The sequence below is a fragment of the Mustela lutreola genome, chromosome 2 (genome assembly GCF_030435805.1).
Source record: "Mustela lutreola isolate mMusLut2 chromosome 2, mMusLut2.pri, whole genome shotgun sequence".
Lineage (NCBI taxonomy): Eukaryota > Metazoa > Chordata > Mammalia > Carnivora > Mustelidae > Mustela > Mustela lutreola.
The window spans coordinates 26,940,556-26,954,366 of record NC_081291.1 but is presented as its reverse complement, the minus strand read 5'-3'; the positions used below and the strand labels follow the sequence as shown (position 1 = coordinate 26,954,366).

Sequence of the window (13,811 nt, the reverse complement as noted above, 5' to 3'; positions counted from 1 at the left end):
CGCCAGATTTAGCAAATAAAAATACTGTTGCCCAGTGAAATTTTAATTTCAGATACACAGTGAATAGGATGTCCTTATGCTAAATTAAATTTAGCTGGGCAGCCTGTGTTTTGTCCGGAAACCCCCCTGGAGGTGAGAGGAAGAGGGTGGGCCACCGCCTCTCGGGCCTCTCCTGTGTCTGAGGGCAGTTCCCTTGGAGAAGGGCAGGTGTGTTTCCCTAGCAGCGGTGGGGAGGCAGCAGTCAGTAAAGGGGATCTGGGAAAGGGACATTAGCGGCACATGCTGCAGGCAAGGACTCTGGGGTGCAGCTCCCCAGTCAAGGGTAAAAAAAAAAAGGCCAGAAGTTCCTGCCCAGAACTGTCAAGTCCAAACCAGCCCCATCATCCAGGGGAGCAGTACAAGGGCCTGGTCCCTGCCTCCGCCCCAGCATCCCTGGCTGCCTTCTGAGGGTGTTTTTACTCCTTCCCAGTCAGTTCCCTGCTTGTGTTGGGGTGGGAGAGGGAGCCAGGCTATTTAACTCTGTTTCATCCAGCATTTCTGAAATGCATTTAAATGATGGAGGGAACTTTCCTCACAAGTGACGTTAGGAACTTCTCCCCTAAAGGAAGGCTCTAGTTCCCTAGGAAGGGAGAATTCGGGGAGGGGATAACCACCCTGTAATTAAGCACCCTATTTCTGGAGGGGCCCAAGAGCCTTTCTTAAAATTCAGAGATCCTGTCTGAGGGATTCAGCAAATCCTGCAAAGATTCTTCCTACAAAGAAGTGCACCCTTGCTGTACCCCACCTTTCCCTGGAGGCCTCTGCATCTCCATTACAGGGACCTGGGGGATCTGTGGGTTCTGACCTATAAGAGGCCCAAGACATAGATGTAAGTGAAAAGAGCAAGTGGGGGTACAGGGTTGGCAACAGTAGTGTCCAGCAGGACCACTTATGTAAAACAGCCCCCCAATAAACCCACTGTGGGGACCTCTCTGTTGATAAATATGTATGTATAAGCATATTTTTTAGATCTTAAAAAATTTTTTTATTTTTTTATTAACGTATAATGTATTATTAGTCCCAGGGGTACAGGTCTGTGAATCATCAGGCTTACACACTTCACAGCACTCACTATAGCACATACCCTGCCCAATGTCCAAACCCAACCACCCTATAACCAATTTTTTAGAGATTTTATTTATTTATTTGACAGAGAGATCGCAAGTAGGCAGAGAGGCAGGCAGAGAGAGAGGGAGAAGCAGGCCTCCTGCTTAGCAGAGCTCCTGATGAGGGGCTCGACCCCAGGACCCTGGGATCATGACCTGAGCCAAAGGCAGAGGCTCAACCCACCGAGCCACCTAGGTGCCCCTAAGCATATTTTTTAAACATTCATTTTGCTTAACTTGTTTTATTTTTTAAAAGATCTTATTTATTTGTCAGAGAGAGCAGGCAAGCAGAAGCATGGGGAACAGCAGGCAGAGGGAGAAGTGGGCTCCTCATTGAGCAAGGAGCCCGATGTGGGACTTGATTCTAGGACCCTAGGATCATGACCTGAGCTGAAGGCAGCTGCTTATCCAACTGAGCCACCCAGGCGTCCCTCTTTGACTTCTTTTAAAGTGACAGGTCATTATTTGTATAATTTAATAATTGTCAAATAAAAAATTGTTAAATAAAAATCAGAACTTGCCCCTAACAGTCACAAGAGGGAGCCATGGACCCCACCCATCTGTAGCCTCTCTCCCACTTAGAAGAACAGACTCTTCCTCAAGATGCCCCCTCCTGCCCCCCAACTCCTACCCCCTCACCACCCAACCCCAAGGCAGGAGAGAGGAAACAGGGAGTGGAGGCCTGCCGTTCCCTTATCTGCAATTCTGAAATCCAAGAGAAACGTGAAAACCAAATCTTCATGCGGCAGGCAGTGTTTAATCTGAACACAGATGAAGCTTTTTATAGCTTTTGTCCCATTTGCCGTGGATATTCCTACATCACACAGCAGAAATGTCAATGCATTTGGTCATGTCAGGCAGTCCCAGCCCCTGCTGGGGATGTTACATAATCTGGGATGTACACACCCTAACACCTTTCTGAAATGGGAAACCTTCTGAATTCAGAAGCACTTCTGGCTCTTGGAGGTTTGGTAAGGGATTGTGAACCTATCCCATGTCAATAGTTGGCCCTTTCTTGCCCCTAAGAATCCTTCCTTCTCTTCCCATCTCTTATTGGAGCTTGGACACCTCTTAGGTGTGTCCTAAGGTTCCTAGTCATTGCCTGGAGGATAGAGAGACCAAAAATCCAACGTGGCATGAAGGAAAGGTTCCTCTAGGAGCCAAGGAAGAAGACTTCCTGTTGCTGGAAGGAGCTATCTGACATCCTCTCCCTGACTAGGTTAATGATGGTCATGCAAGACCCTCATCCCATCATAGGCACTCGCAGGCGACCCGCAAACCCGCTTGCTGGTGACTTCCAGTCCAGAGCCCCAGGGCAGCTGGCCCGGACTCAGCAGGTAATGTGAAGACATCCCCACTGCCCCATCTGTGATCACGCCCCATTTGCCTCCTTTCAGGGATGGGGGTTGTGTGTGAACATCATCCTACTTTGTTGGGGGGAGAGAAGCGGCTGGTGAGAAAGCCCAGTCTATATGGTTAAAGGAGTGGTGTTGAAGACCTACAAGACGAAGGATCAGAAGAGCCGGGCTCCCACCTGTCAGGGGAGAGTATGTCTCTGTGTGCCTGTGAGCATGGGTAAGAGCCAGACAGATGGATGGGAGACAGATCAGGTGGTGAAACAGATGGGGTGAGGAAGGAGAGGAGTTGAGACAGAGACAGACTAAGAGTTAAACAAAACAAAACAAAACAAAAAAAACCTCCCAAACCTGGCCAAAGAGTATTTCAGCTAACATTTTTGGAACAGACCCAGTGAACTGTCACTTTTAATAAAAGATTTCTCGATCTAAGACAGGAAGTCCCTAAAGCAGAAGGTTGGTAGGTGTGGATATTAAAATGTGCATCCATCATTTTAGAACAATGTGTGTTTCACTAATCAACTAATAATTGTCCTGAGATCAATATATCCAGGGTTTGGGAAGTAAATGGGGGACCCAGAGCTAGCATTTATATTTAATTAAAACCTAAAATTTTTCTGAAGGCAGTGGGAAAGCCCTGGCTGGTATCAAGTCTAGGGAATTGACCCCCTTCAAAGGGAGACTGAACTTGATCCCAGGCAGAGTCTCGGGCCACTTCTGGAATGGCAGCTAGGAGCAGAGCCAAATCAACTGACCATTTGCCAAGCCTGACCCCCGAGGGGCAAGTCACAGAGGAGACCTCCCCTCCAGAGGACTCCTTTGGGCAAACAACACTGATGATCATTTCCAAAGTGTGGCAGAGGGGATGAGGGTTATCAACAAGGTGAACGAGCCCTTCCAGGGTGGACATGACACGTGTCCTAATTATTGAAGACACTGGGAGATGCTCAGGCTGTCCCTTGAGGCCCCCTCAGATGCCTGAATATAGGTAAGATTGTTTCCTACCTAGCAGAGGCTCAGCACTGGGATAGCCTTAACTGCTGAGTGAACAACTAGGTCGCCTTCTTCAGCAGGGGCCTGAGGTGTGGCCTCAGTGATCGTGGCCAGAGATGCCCCACGCTGGCTGGTTCAGGTGAGCCAACAAGGGCCACAGTCTGCACCGGAAGTTGGAGAGAGCTCCTGCCGGAACCGGCGAAAACATCGTTTTTTTTTTTGTTTTTTTTTTAAAGATTTTATTTATGTATTTGACAGAGAGAAATCACAAGTAGATGGAGAGGCAGGCAGAGAGAGAGAGAGAGAGGGAAGCAGGCTCCCTGCCGAGCAGAGAGCCCGATGCGGGACTCGATCCCAGGACCCTGAGATCATGACCTGAGCCGAAGGCAGTGGCTCAACCCACTGAGCCACCCAGGCGCCCGAAAACATCGTTTTTGCAAGTCACCTTCAATCATAAACTGTCTCGATCTCTCTCCTTTTTCTTTAATCTTTTAAAAAAAGATTTTATTTTTTTAAGTCATTTCTACACTCAATGAGGGGCTCGAACCTACAACCCGCGATCAAGAGCTGCACATTCCACCCCGAGTCAGAGAGCCAGGCGGCTCTCTCTACCTGTTATTTGTGTGACTTTGGGCAAGATACTTCACCTCTCCCTGCCTCAGTTTTTGGGCTGAAAATGGGCACAACTTAAAGCAATAAAAATAAAACAGGCGCAGGTTGTATGTACCTTTCAGGGGTGCGAGAACTTCATAAGGTGATGCAGGGAACGTACTTGAAGAGCATCAGCTGGCCTGATCCACCTTCTAGTCTCCCAATACCATCTGAGAACTTCCTCTGGAAAAGGCAGCAAGGACCGTTCCCTGGGCTGGGGAGTACTCACGGGGCCTCACATGGAAGGCAGACTCACACACATGGGCAGCACATCAGACTTGCGTTCCTGGCACCGGTCCCTCCTGGGGCTGCATCTGTGCTGGACAGGAAGCCCAGACTAATGGCGAATTGAGAGCCACCCACGGCCTGTCCCTCAGCGCCCTCGGTACGTGCCCAGCAGAGTGCATTCTCGGCAGCCCTGAAGGCCCCACTCCAGGCAGTGGGAGAGCCAGTTCCCTTGTGTCTCGGGGCTTTCCACTGTCACTTCAGAAACTTCTGGCAGTCTTTCAGGCAAGGCTGTTCTGAATGACCCTTTTCTTCTTTCCAAGAATGCCATTAAAGGCGACGACCACAGGACCCAGTGGGCTGTGGCTTGGGGGACCGCCAGGTGGCGCCAGGTGGGACCGCCAGCAAGCTCGCTATCATCACAAGAGCAAAAAGTGGGGTGCTAAGAGGGAGCTGTGCGTGTCTGTTTTCAAGTCTCCCTAACACAGTGGGGCCAGAGGTGCGGGCCCAAGGCAACCCAAGGTCTGTCCAAAGGACTTTGATAATGCTCTTCTTGTGACCTCCAGCTGACGCGTTCCATGACAGCCGAGGAGGCGGGAGCTGCCTCCCGCCGCTGCAGACCCGGCCAGCTGTCCTCCTGGTGAGACGGGCAGCCCACACCCCTGCCTGGATGATTCCAGTGTGTGGACGATGCTGCAGCAACTGTAGCTTCTCTACTGGCCGCTCACCCAGGGCATGATGATTCCTGCAGCACGTGTGCTTTCCGATTTGCAGGACTGACCCCAGGCTGGAGACCTCTTCAGCCACCCTGGACACCGTCCCTCCTCACCCAAACCCACCCAGACTGGCGCCTGTCCTCAGGACCGCACAAAGCTCAGAGTTCTTGATGAACATAAAAGACTGGAACAAGCAGTGTGTCTAATATCCACTCTTCCGTCCATGCCATTGGTTTTTCTCTCACCTGTATTATTTCCTTCCGTTTTTTTCTAGGTTTATTTTTGATTTATGGTTTTTCATTTTTTAAAAAATTTTATTTTATTTTATTTATTTATTTGACAGAGAGATCACAAGTAGGCAGAGAGGCAGGAGAGGAAGGAAGAGAGAGAGGAGGAAGCAGGCTCCCACCTGAGCAGAGAGCCCCACGTGGGGCTCGATCCCAGGACCCCGAGACCATGACCCGAGCCGAAGGCAGAGGCTCAACCCACTGAGCCACCCAGGCACCCCTACGGTTTTTTAAAAAAATAATTAATTAATTAATTTGACAGATAGAGATCACAAGTAGGCAGAAAGGCAGGCAGAGAGAGAGGGAGAAGCAGGCTCCCTGCTGAGCAGAGAGCCCAATGCGGGGCTCAATCCCAGGACCCCAGTCCTATGACCTGAGCTGAAGGCAGAGGCTTTAACCCACTGAGCTACCCAGGCGCCCCTGGTTTTTCATTTTTAAGATTATATTTCTAAGGGGCACCTCGGTGGGTCTGTTGGTTAAGCATCTGCTTTTGGCTCAGGTCACAATCCTGGGGTCCTGGGATCAAGCCCCACGTCAGGCTCCCTGCTCAGTGTGGAGTCTGCTTCTCCCTCTCTTGCTCCCCTTGCTTGTGCTCTCTTTTTCTAGTAAATAGAATCTTAAAAAAAAAAAAAAAAGATTTTATTTTTAAGAAATCTCTACACCTAACATGGGGCTCGAACTCACAACCCCAAGATCAAGAGTCATACACTCCACCAGCTGAGCCAGCCAGGCGCTCCTCTTCTTTGCTAATACGTGTACCGACGCCTCTAACATTGTCTCCCAACACTGTGTTAGCTGCAGCCCACCCATCTGAGACATCACATTTTTGTATCTTCTTGTTTCTAAGATCTGTGTTCCACTCTTCTCTGATAAATTATAATATAAACTTAAACTATACTTAAACTATAACTGCAGTTTTTAATTTAAACTATAAAGTTTATCTCACTTTATTTCTGGAACTCCTTGGCTGCAGAGTCTCTGTAAAGAGATTTGGAGGGCTCAAGCTCTGAGGATTTTTTTTTTTTTTTAAGATTTTATTTATTTATTTGACAGAGATCACAAGTAGGCAGAGAGACAGGAAGGGGAGGGGAGCAGGCTCCCCAATGAGCAGAGAGCCTGATGCGGGGCTCAATCCCAGGACCCTGAGATCATGACCTGAGCCGACGGCAGAGGCTTAACCCATTGAGCCACCCAGGCGCCCCCTTTAAAAAAAAAAAAAAAAAAAAAAGGCTCCAAGCCCAGAGGGAAGGTCAGTGCAGGGCTCAAACTCACGACCCCAAGATCAAGGCCTGAGCTGAGATCAAGAGTCAGACACTTAACTGACTGACCACACAGGTGCCCTAAAGCTCTGGGAATTTTAAGGGCTCCTCAGTACAACAGACAAGGGCCAAAAGGAACAGTCTGATGACTCTTGCCTTCTGTTTCTGATATATGGTTTCAGCTGAATAAAAATGAGAAACATGAGTTCTTAGAAGAAAACTAATAACTCATCCAAATAAGGTCTTCCAGTGTCTTCGAAGAGGCCTTACTTGAGAAAACACTTCTTAAAGTTAACAGGAAATCGGCCAACGTTGTACTTAAATAGGAACTTAGTGACAGAAACCATCTGCATGTTGCTGATCTAGATTTATTAAACTTATTTCGTGTCATTGTGGTCACTTTTACAGCTGTTGAGACTTATTTTCAATCACATGACTGTTCACAGAATTCACAGAATTCATTAACAAACCAGTATTTTACACCCAAGGGTCTTCAGTAGCACAGCAAGATAGAAAAGAGGCCCACGAGGTGCTTGTGTATGGAATCCGAGTCTGATGATAGAACATTATTGCTTCATTAGTCCTACTTTTTAAAAATAATCAATGATTCCCAGGAAACCCACCCTGGTCGTCGTACTGCAGCCATTCCAGGGTCCCTCATGACAGGGCTGACACGCAGGGGCCCATCCACCCCTCGACCTGTGTTCTCCACTGCTCTGGCAGCTGGGAGGGCCGGCAGGCGTGGGACCGCACCCCTCCTCCGTGCTAGTATCACGGGAGAGCTTGCATCTTGCTCCCTGGTCTTGCACCTGATGGACTTGCACTCACATAGGGGCCTCTACAAAGAACTTAAACGAGACATGAATAAGAAGGGCTCAGCAGATGGGAGACTAATGCTCCTAAAACAGCCACTGACCATGCAGGGGAGAACGTCGAAGCAGCAGGAAATCCTTGAGTCTCAGTCTGTGAAGGTTGTTTTACAGAAGATGGCCTCAGTGATTATGGTCCCAAGGCAGCCGCTTTGCAACATGAAGACTTCTGGGTAGATTTCATGGCTAGGTTTTCTTAATTCTGTCCCATGGGAGTTTCTATATGGTGAAAAATATCTTGGAGATTTCCCTATGGTCCCCGAAGCTCTGTGGATCCGTTGAGACCAGGGACAGGGGACTGGCCTCCTCAGGGACGCTGGCGCTCCGACCGCGTTTGGGGCAGGATCCCTGAGAAATACTGGCCGCGTCCGATTCTGGAGATGGGGGCAGATGCTGTGTGCGAGTGCAGGCTGTGGGCGGGGACTCAGTCCAGCTTCTTGTTGTTGCCTGTGCTGTGCACGGAAGCTAAGAAGTCGACAATGAGCTTGGCTGTCTTCCTGGGTCTCTCCATCACCACTGAGTGCCCACAGTTTTCCAGAAGTTCTACCTGGCAGTTGGCGATCGACTTGGCCAACATGTCGGCCCCAGACACGTCGAGCACCTGCAGGACAAGACAGGACACTAGGTAGAAAAGCCTCAGATGCCTGCATGCATTCGGGGGACTGGACAGCGGCCGAGGCCTGGCAGGGGAGACATTTAGGATCGAGTCAAGTCGGGGCACGTGACTCACTGACAGAAATGACTGCATGCCTCATTCTGCAATCTGGCACCTGGACTTGTGTGGCTGCCAGCATTACTGAAGTGGAAACACACAGTCCCTGCCTCGGAGGAAGTTTTTCGGTCTGACAGGGGAGCAGGACTGGTCAGTAGATGAGGGCTCTAAGTGGGGAGCATCCCAGGAGCTAAGGGTGCATGGGGTGGGTGCGGGGGGCAGGGGAGGATCGTGCAGGAGGGGGGGCAGGTCAGGCAAGCGCAGGGGATGGCAGTTAGCTGAGCTGAGACATAGCATGTGGGGGGCGGGGAGGGTGTGGTGGAGAGATAAGGGGTCAGGCCTCCATCTGAGGGCAGTGGGGAGCCGCAAGGCTGTCTTAGGGACAGACATGATCAGGCCGGACTAGAGAAGGCAGCTCTGGGAAGGGCACACAGAGAAGACACAGGAGGGGAACGCTAATTATCCCAAGCTGGGGGAGGAGGCAGTGTCTCTTCGAGGGTCTTTCGGGGTCCCCTGAGCTGCGTGACCACAGGCAGTCTGTGAATAACGGGGAATGCTTTTTTTTTTTTTTTTAAATTTTATTTATTTATTTGACAGAGAGAGATCACAAGTAGGCAGAGAGGCAGGCAGAGAGAGGAAGGGAAGCAGGCTCCCTGCTGAGCAGAGAGCCCGATGTGGGGCTCCATCCCAGGACCCTGGGATCATGACCTGAGCCGAAGGCAGAGGCTTAACCCACTGAGCCACCCAGGTGCCCCAAGGGGGAATGCTCTTCTGATATGGCAGGCTGACCCTTTCCTAACAATGCACTAATTTCACTGTCATCTGGGTTACCTTGCTGTTTACACCCAACCGGGTTTTCTCCCCAACACCCTCCTGAAGCATCAGATTTGCATCTGTTCCCCGTTTGCCACTGCATTCACCTTCAACTCATCCAGCACAAGAGAACCCCTCCCCTCATCCTCAACGCAAAAGCAAGACCCCCCAACAAACTCAAGTGCTGTCTGTGTTTAAGCTCCATTCTGGTCAGCCTGGATCATGAAAACCAAGATTTTCCACCCAGGAAGTGGGGGGTGAGGAAAGGGACACCATGTCTCTGCCAAGGCACTGAGCACGGAGCATAGCAAAGCAGCCCTGGGCCACAAACAGAAGCAGCTGATGGGGAGCTTAGTGAGAGGGGCACCTCCCCCGGGGCCTGCACTCAGAGCGAAGTCTGCTGTGGCAATTGTGCAGAAATAAAGCCCAGCGTCTGTAGAAAAATCTCCAGAGGAGGGGCGCCTGGGTGGCTCAGTCATTAAACATCTGCCTTCGGCTCGGGTCATGATCTCAGGGTACTGGGATCAAGTCCTTCATTGGGCTCCCTGTTCAGCGGGGAGGCCTGCTTCTCCCTCTCCCACTCCCTTTGGTTGTGTTCCCCCTCTCACTGTCTGTCAGTCAAATAAATAAATAAAATCTTAAAAAAAGACAAGAGAGACAGAAAGATCCCTAGAGGAAATGCAGGTGGCGTCAATGGGTCAAGGCATGAAAAAGTAGAAACTCCCAACTGAAGGTCTATCCTACAGAGAGGTCGGAACTCATAGCTGCCCACATGAGCCTCTAGCTTTGACACTGTCAGGCTGGTCAAATCCAGGACTCCCCATGGTCACTCAGACATACAGGAAATAGCTATATGGACACTCAACCGGTACACACGTCTATGGGAACCACATCAGCTCTTTCTTGCGCAAGACGCTCATGAAGATAGTCAAAACAATTTTCCTCCATCCCACTTCAGGCCAGGGCCAAGACTAGGGTGGGGGAAGTGAGGCACTTGCCTTGGGCACACAATTTAAGCAGCCGCCAAAAAACTCGGTAATTAAGATGAAGATTATTTTAATGCAGTATTTAAGAAAACAGACATTAATGCAAAAAGACCCACCATGAACAAAATATAAATACAGGATCCGACCCTGAACTCATATGACCTACCTCACGCTAGTTTCATTCTGCCAGGCATTATAATGGCAGGTACATCAGGAGTTGCTGGAGCTCAGGGATCCTGTCTTGTCAGCTGTAACCCCAGGGCCTAACACAGTGCCAGGCACATACCAGGTGCTCAGTATAAATCTGTTAGCTGACTTAAATGTATAGGCCGTCAGCTGGTGGCTTTGTTCCTTTGCTAGGTTGTTTATTTACTTCCTTACTTGCTGGCTCACTCACTCACTGTATACTCTGGGTCTCCTGCATCCCACGCACTGTGGTGGCAGGATGAAGGGACATAAAGAGTAACAGACCTTGTATATCTTCACAAGGCCCTCCCACAAGTCCTCTGGTGGACTGAACACAGAGGGGGAATACTTGAACTGATGTGCAGAAATCCTCTTAGGAAGGAGGACTGCCAGGTTCAGTTATGCAGGCTGTATACTGCCCAAAACCAGTGGGCATGATTCACATAGACAACAATGCACACAGCTCTCCTGCAGCTGTACGGCACAGTGGCTGATCTATTGGGGTCCAAAGAAGAGGGAGGCTGAATTCAGCCTGGCGGGCATGGGTTGGTGACCCCAAATGCTGACAACAGAACAGGAAAAGAGCCAGATGCTTGGGAAGCAAAAGGGTATAAAATAAAGAGCCCCTAAAGGCTTTGCTATTTGGATTTTGCACTGGGGATGGTCCACAGAACACAGAGAAGATCTGGTCATATTTATAGTAGGTCCATGGAATGTTAGGCTCTTTTTTCAGAACAAAATGGACTTCAGAGTCCTCAAAAAATTCTGGACCACAGGCAGAGGCCTACTCTCAGAGGCAAAGGACATGAGTAATAAGTAATGTATTTTCTTTTTATTTTTTAAACAGATTTTATTTATTTATTTGACAGAGAGATCAAAGTAGGCAGAGAGAGAGAGAGAGGAAGCAGGCTCCCCGCGGAGCAGAGAGCCCGATGTGGAGCTCGATCCCAGGACCCTGAGATCATGACCTGAGCTGAAGGCAGAGGCTTAACCCACTGAGCCACCCAGGCGCCCCAGTAATGTGTATTTTCTTATCACTGGAGAAAGATCTCTCTCATGTGTGTTGCTTCATGTGAGCCTCATATCACCTCAGTAGTAGAAGAGAAACCCAGGATCTGGAGCAGCTGAGTGGTTTGCTCAAGGTCATGGGCTGATACAGGGCAAAGGCAGGGCTGGAACCCAGAGTTTTCAGAGTCTAAGCCCAGAGATCTTGCTTCTGCATTGTCTCTGCAGGGCAGGGCAATGAGTCCTTGCCTCTCTGTGTTGGTCCCTGCGAGCCCCAAATCACCTTTGGGATTTTTAGACTGAAGAAAGGCCTTCATTGTTCTAACTTGATTTCTGACTGAATAACCCCCTGCTGGCCTACTCCGTGTCTTCTCTACTCAGGTGCACACAAAGCTCCTTTTAGTCCCTTGGCTGCTGCAGAAGGGAGCAAAGAGTCCTCCCTCCTCACCATGTCCACATCACTGCACCCTACATCCTCGGCTGTACCTGGCTGGTTTGGGAGAGCTGTACACTGACTCCGTCACCCGTCCCTCCCTAGGCATCCTGGGGACACAGTGCTGGCTGCTTCTCCCCACGGATCATTATGGGCCTTATAAAGGCTCCATTTCTCATTGCCTCTTCTTACCTTTAAAAAATATATATATATTTATTTGAAAGAGAGAGAGACAGCATGAGCGGAGGGAGGAGGCAAATGGCAAATGGAGAGGGAGAAGCGGACTCTTCACTGACCAGGGAGCCTGATGTGATGCAGGGCTCCATCCCAGGACCCTGGGATCATGGCCTGAGCTGAAGGCAGATGCTTAACCGACTGAGCCACCCAGGTGCCCCTCTTCTTGCTTTAAACTTTAGAAGAACTTTGGGGCGCCTGGGTGGCTCATCAGTTAAGTGTCTGCCTTTGGCTCAGGTCACGATCCCAGGGTTCTGGGATCGAGCCCCACATCAGACTCCCTGCTTACCAGGGAATCTGCTTCTCCCTCTCCTTCTGTGCTCTCCCTCTCTCTCTCAAATAAATAAATAAAATCTTAAAAAGAAGAAGAAGAAAAACGACAATAACAACAACTCTGAGTAAGATATGATTTCTAAAGAACGGCTGCAAGCAAAAAAGGAACTTCTGGGGTATAAACCAGTCTCTCTTTGGAGGGTCTTTCATTGCTTGTCTTCCCCCCTCTAAAATTCGCATTTTGAAGTTTGAACCTCCAATACAAAGGTGACTTTATTTAGAAATAAAGTTGTTGCAAATGTAATTAGTTAAGATGAGGTCATACTGGTGCAGGTGGGCCTCTCACCCGATATGACTGCCAGCCTTAGGAAAATTTAAACATAGGAAAGAAAATCTGAACACAGAGGCACACACGCACAGGGAGAACGCTGCGTGGAGATGGAGGCAGACGGCAGCATGACACATCTATTAGCCAAGGAACGTGAAGACTGTCAGCAAACTGCCAGAAGCTGGGAAGAGGCGTGGTACAGATTCTCTGACAGCCCCCAGGAGGAACCAAACTGCGGACAACTTGATCTTGGACTTCTAACCTCTAAAACTCTAAGATGATCAATATCTGTTGTTTAGGCCACCCAGTTTGTGGTACTTTGCTATGACTGTTCCAGCAAAATAATACAAAGTTATCTAATAAAAATCTAAGATTTTATTATTTAAAGAAAAAAAAATTTTTTAAGTGAGCTCTATACTCAACATAGGGCTTGAACTCATGACCCCGAGATCAAGAGTTGTATGCTCTACCAACTGGGCCAGCCAGATGTCCCCAAAACCTATTACAATTTTAAAATGCACCTGCTCAGGATGCCTGGGTGACTCAGTTGGTTAAGCATCTGCCTTCAGCTCAGGTCATGATCTCTGGGTCCTGGGATCAAATCCTGCAATGGGATTCCTGCTCAGCAGGGAGCCTGCTTCTTCCTCTGCCTTCTGCTCCCCTTGCTTGTGCTCTCTTGCTCTCTCTCTGACAAATGAATAAATTAAATCTAAAATAAAATAAAATAAAATGCACCCACTCCTTGACCCAGGGAGTCCACACTGGAGAACTCACCTTTCAGGTATGGTCTCACACTCCTCAACCACACATCTATGCTGAAGTTCACAGAGGTATTATTTCATTTTCTTTAAAAAAGATTTTATTTATTTATTTGTCAGAGAGAGAGAGAGAGAACACAAGTAGGGGGAGCGGCAGGCAGAGGCAGAGGGAGAAGCAGGTATCCTGCTGAGCAAGGAGCCTGATGCAGGACTCAATCCCAGGACCTTGGGGGATCATGACCTAAGCCAAAGGCAGACGCTTAACTGACTGAGCCATGCAGGCGCCCCACCCATGAATTTGGAATATGGGCAGTAGATTAGACAAAAACATTGCACCAGCATTAAACGTCCTGAATGTAACAAAACACTGTGGTTATGTGACAGAATATTTTTACTCTCAGTAAATACACCCTGAAGTATTGGAGGTAAAGGGCCCAATGTAAGCAACCTATTTCAAATGGTCCCAAATATAGACAGATAGATAGATGAGAATGTTTAATAAAGCCAATGGAGCAACTGTTTAAAAATTGGTAATAAATAAAACACAGTAGACATATCCCATGGAATGACACTCAGCCATAGA

General features: G+C 49.0%; 1 protein-coding gene across 1 annotated transcript in view; it reads right to left on the bottom strand.

The window, feature by feature from the left end:
- Positions 1–6,979: 6,979 nt before the first annotated feature.
- ABHD6 (abhydrolase domain containing 6, acylglycerol lipase) overlaps positions 6,980–13,811 on the bottom strand; it is a 53,237-nt gene continuing 46,405 nt past the window's right edge. Inside the window, exon 10 of the mRNA XM_059161315.1 lies at positions 6,980–8,101. Within this exon, the coding sequence (XP_059017298.1) occupies positions 7,925–8,101 (177 nt within the window). The 3' untranslated portion in view covers positions 6,980–7,924. The remainder of the gene's footprint in view (positions 8,102–13,811) is intronic.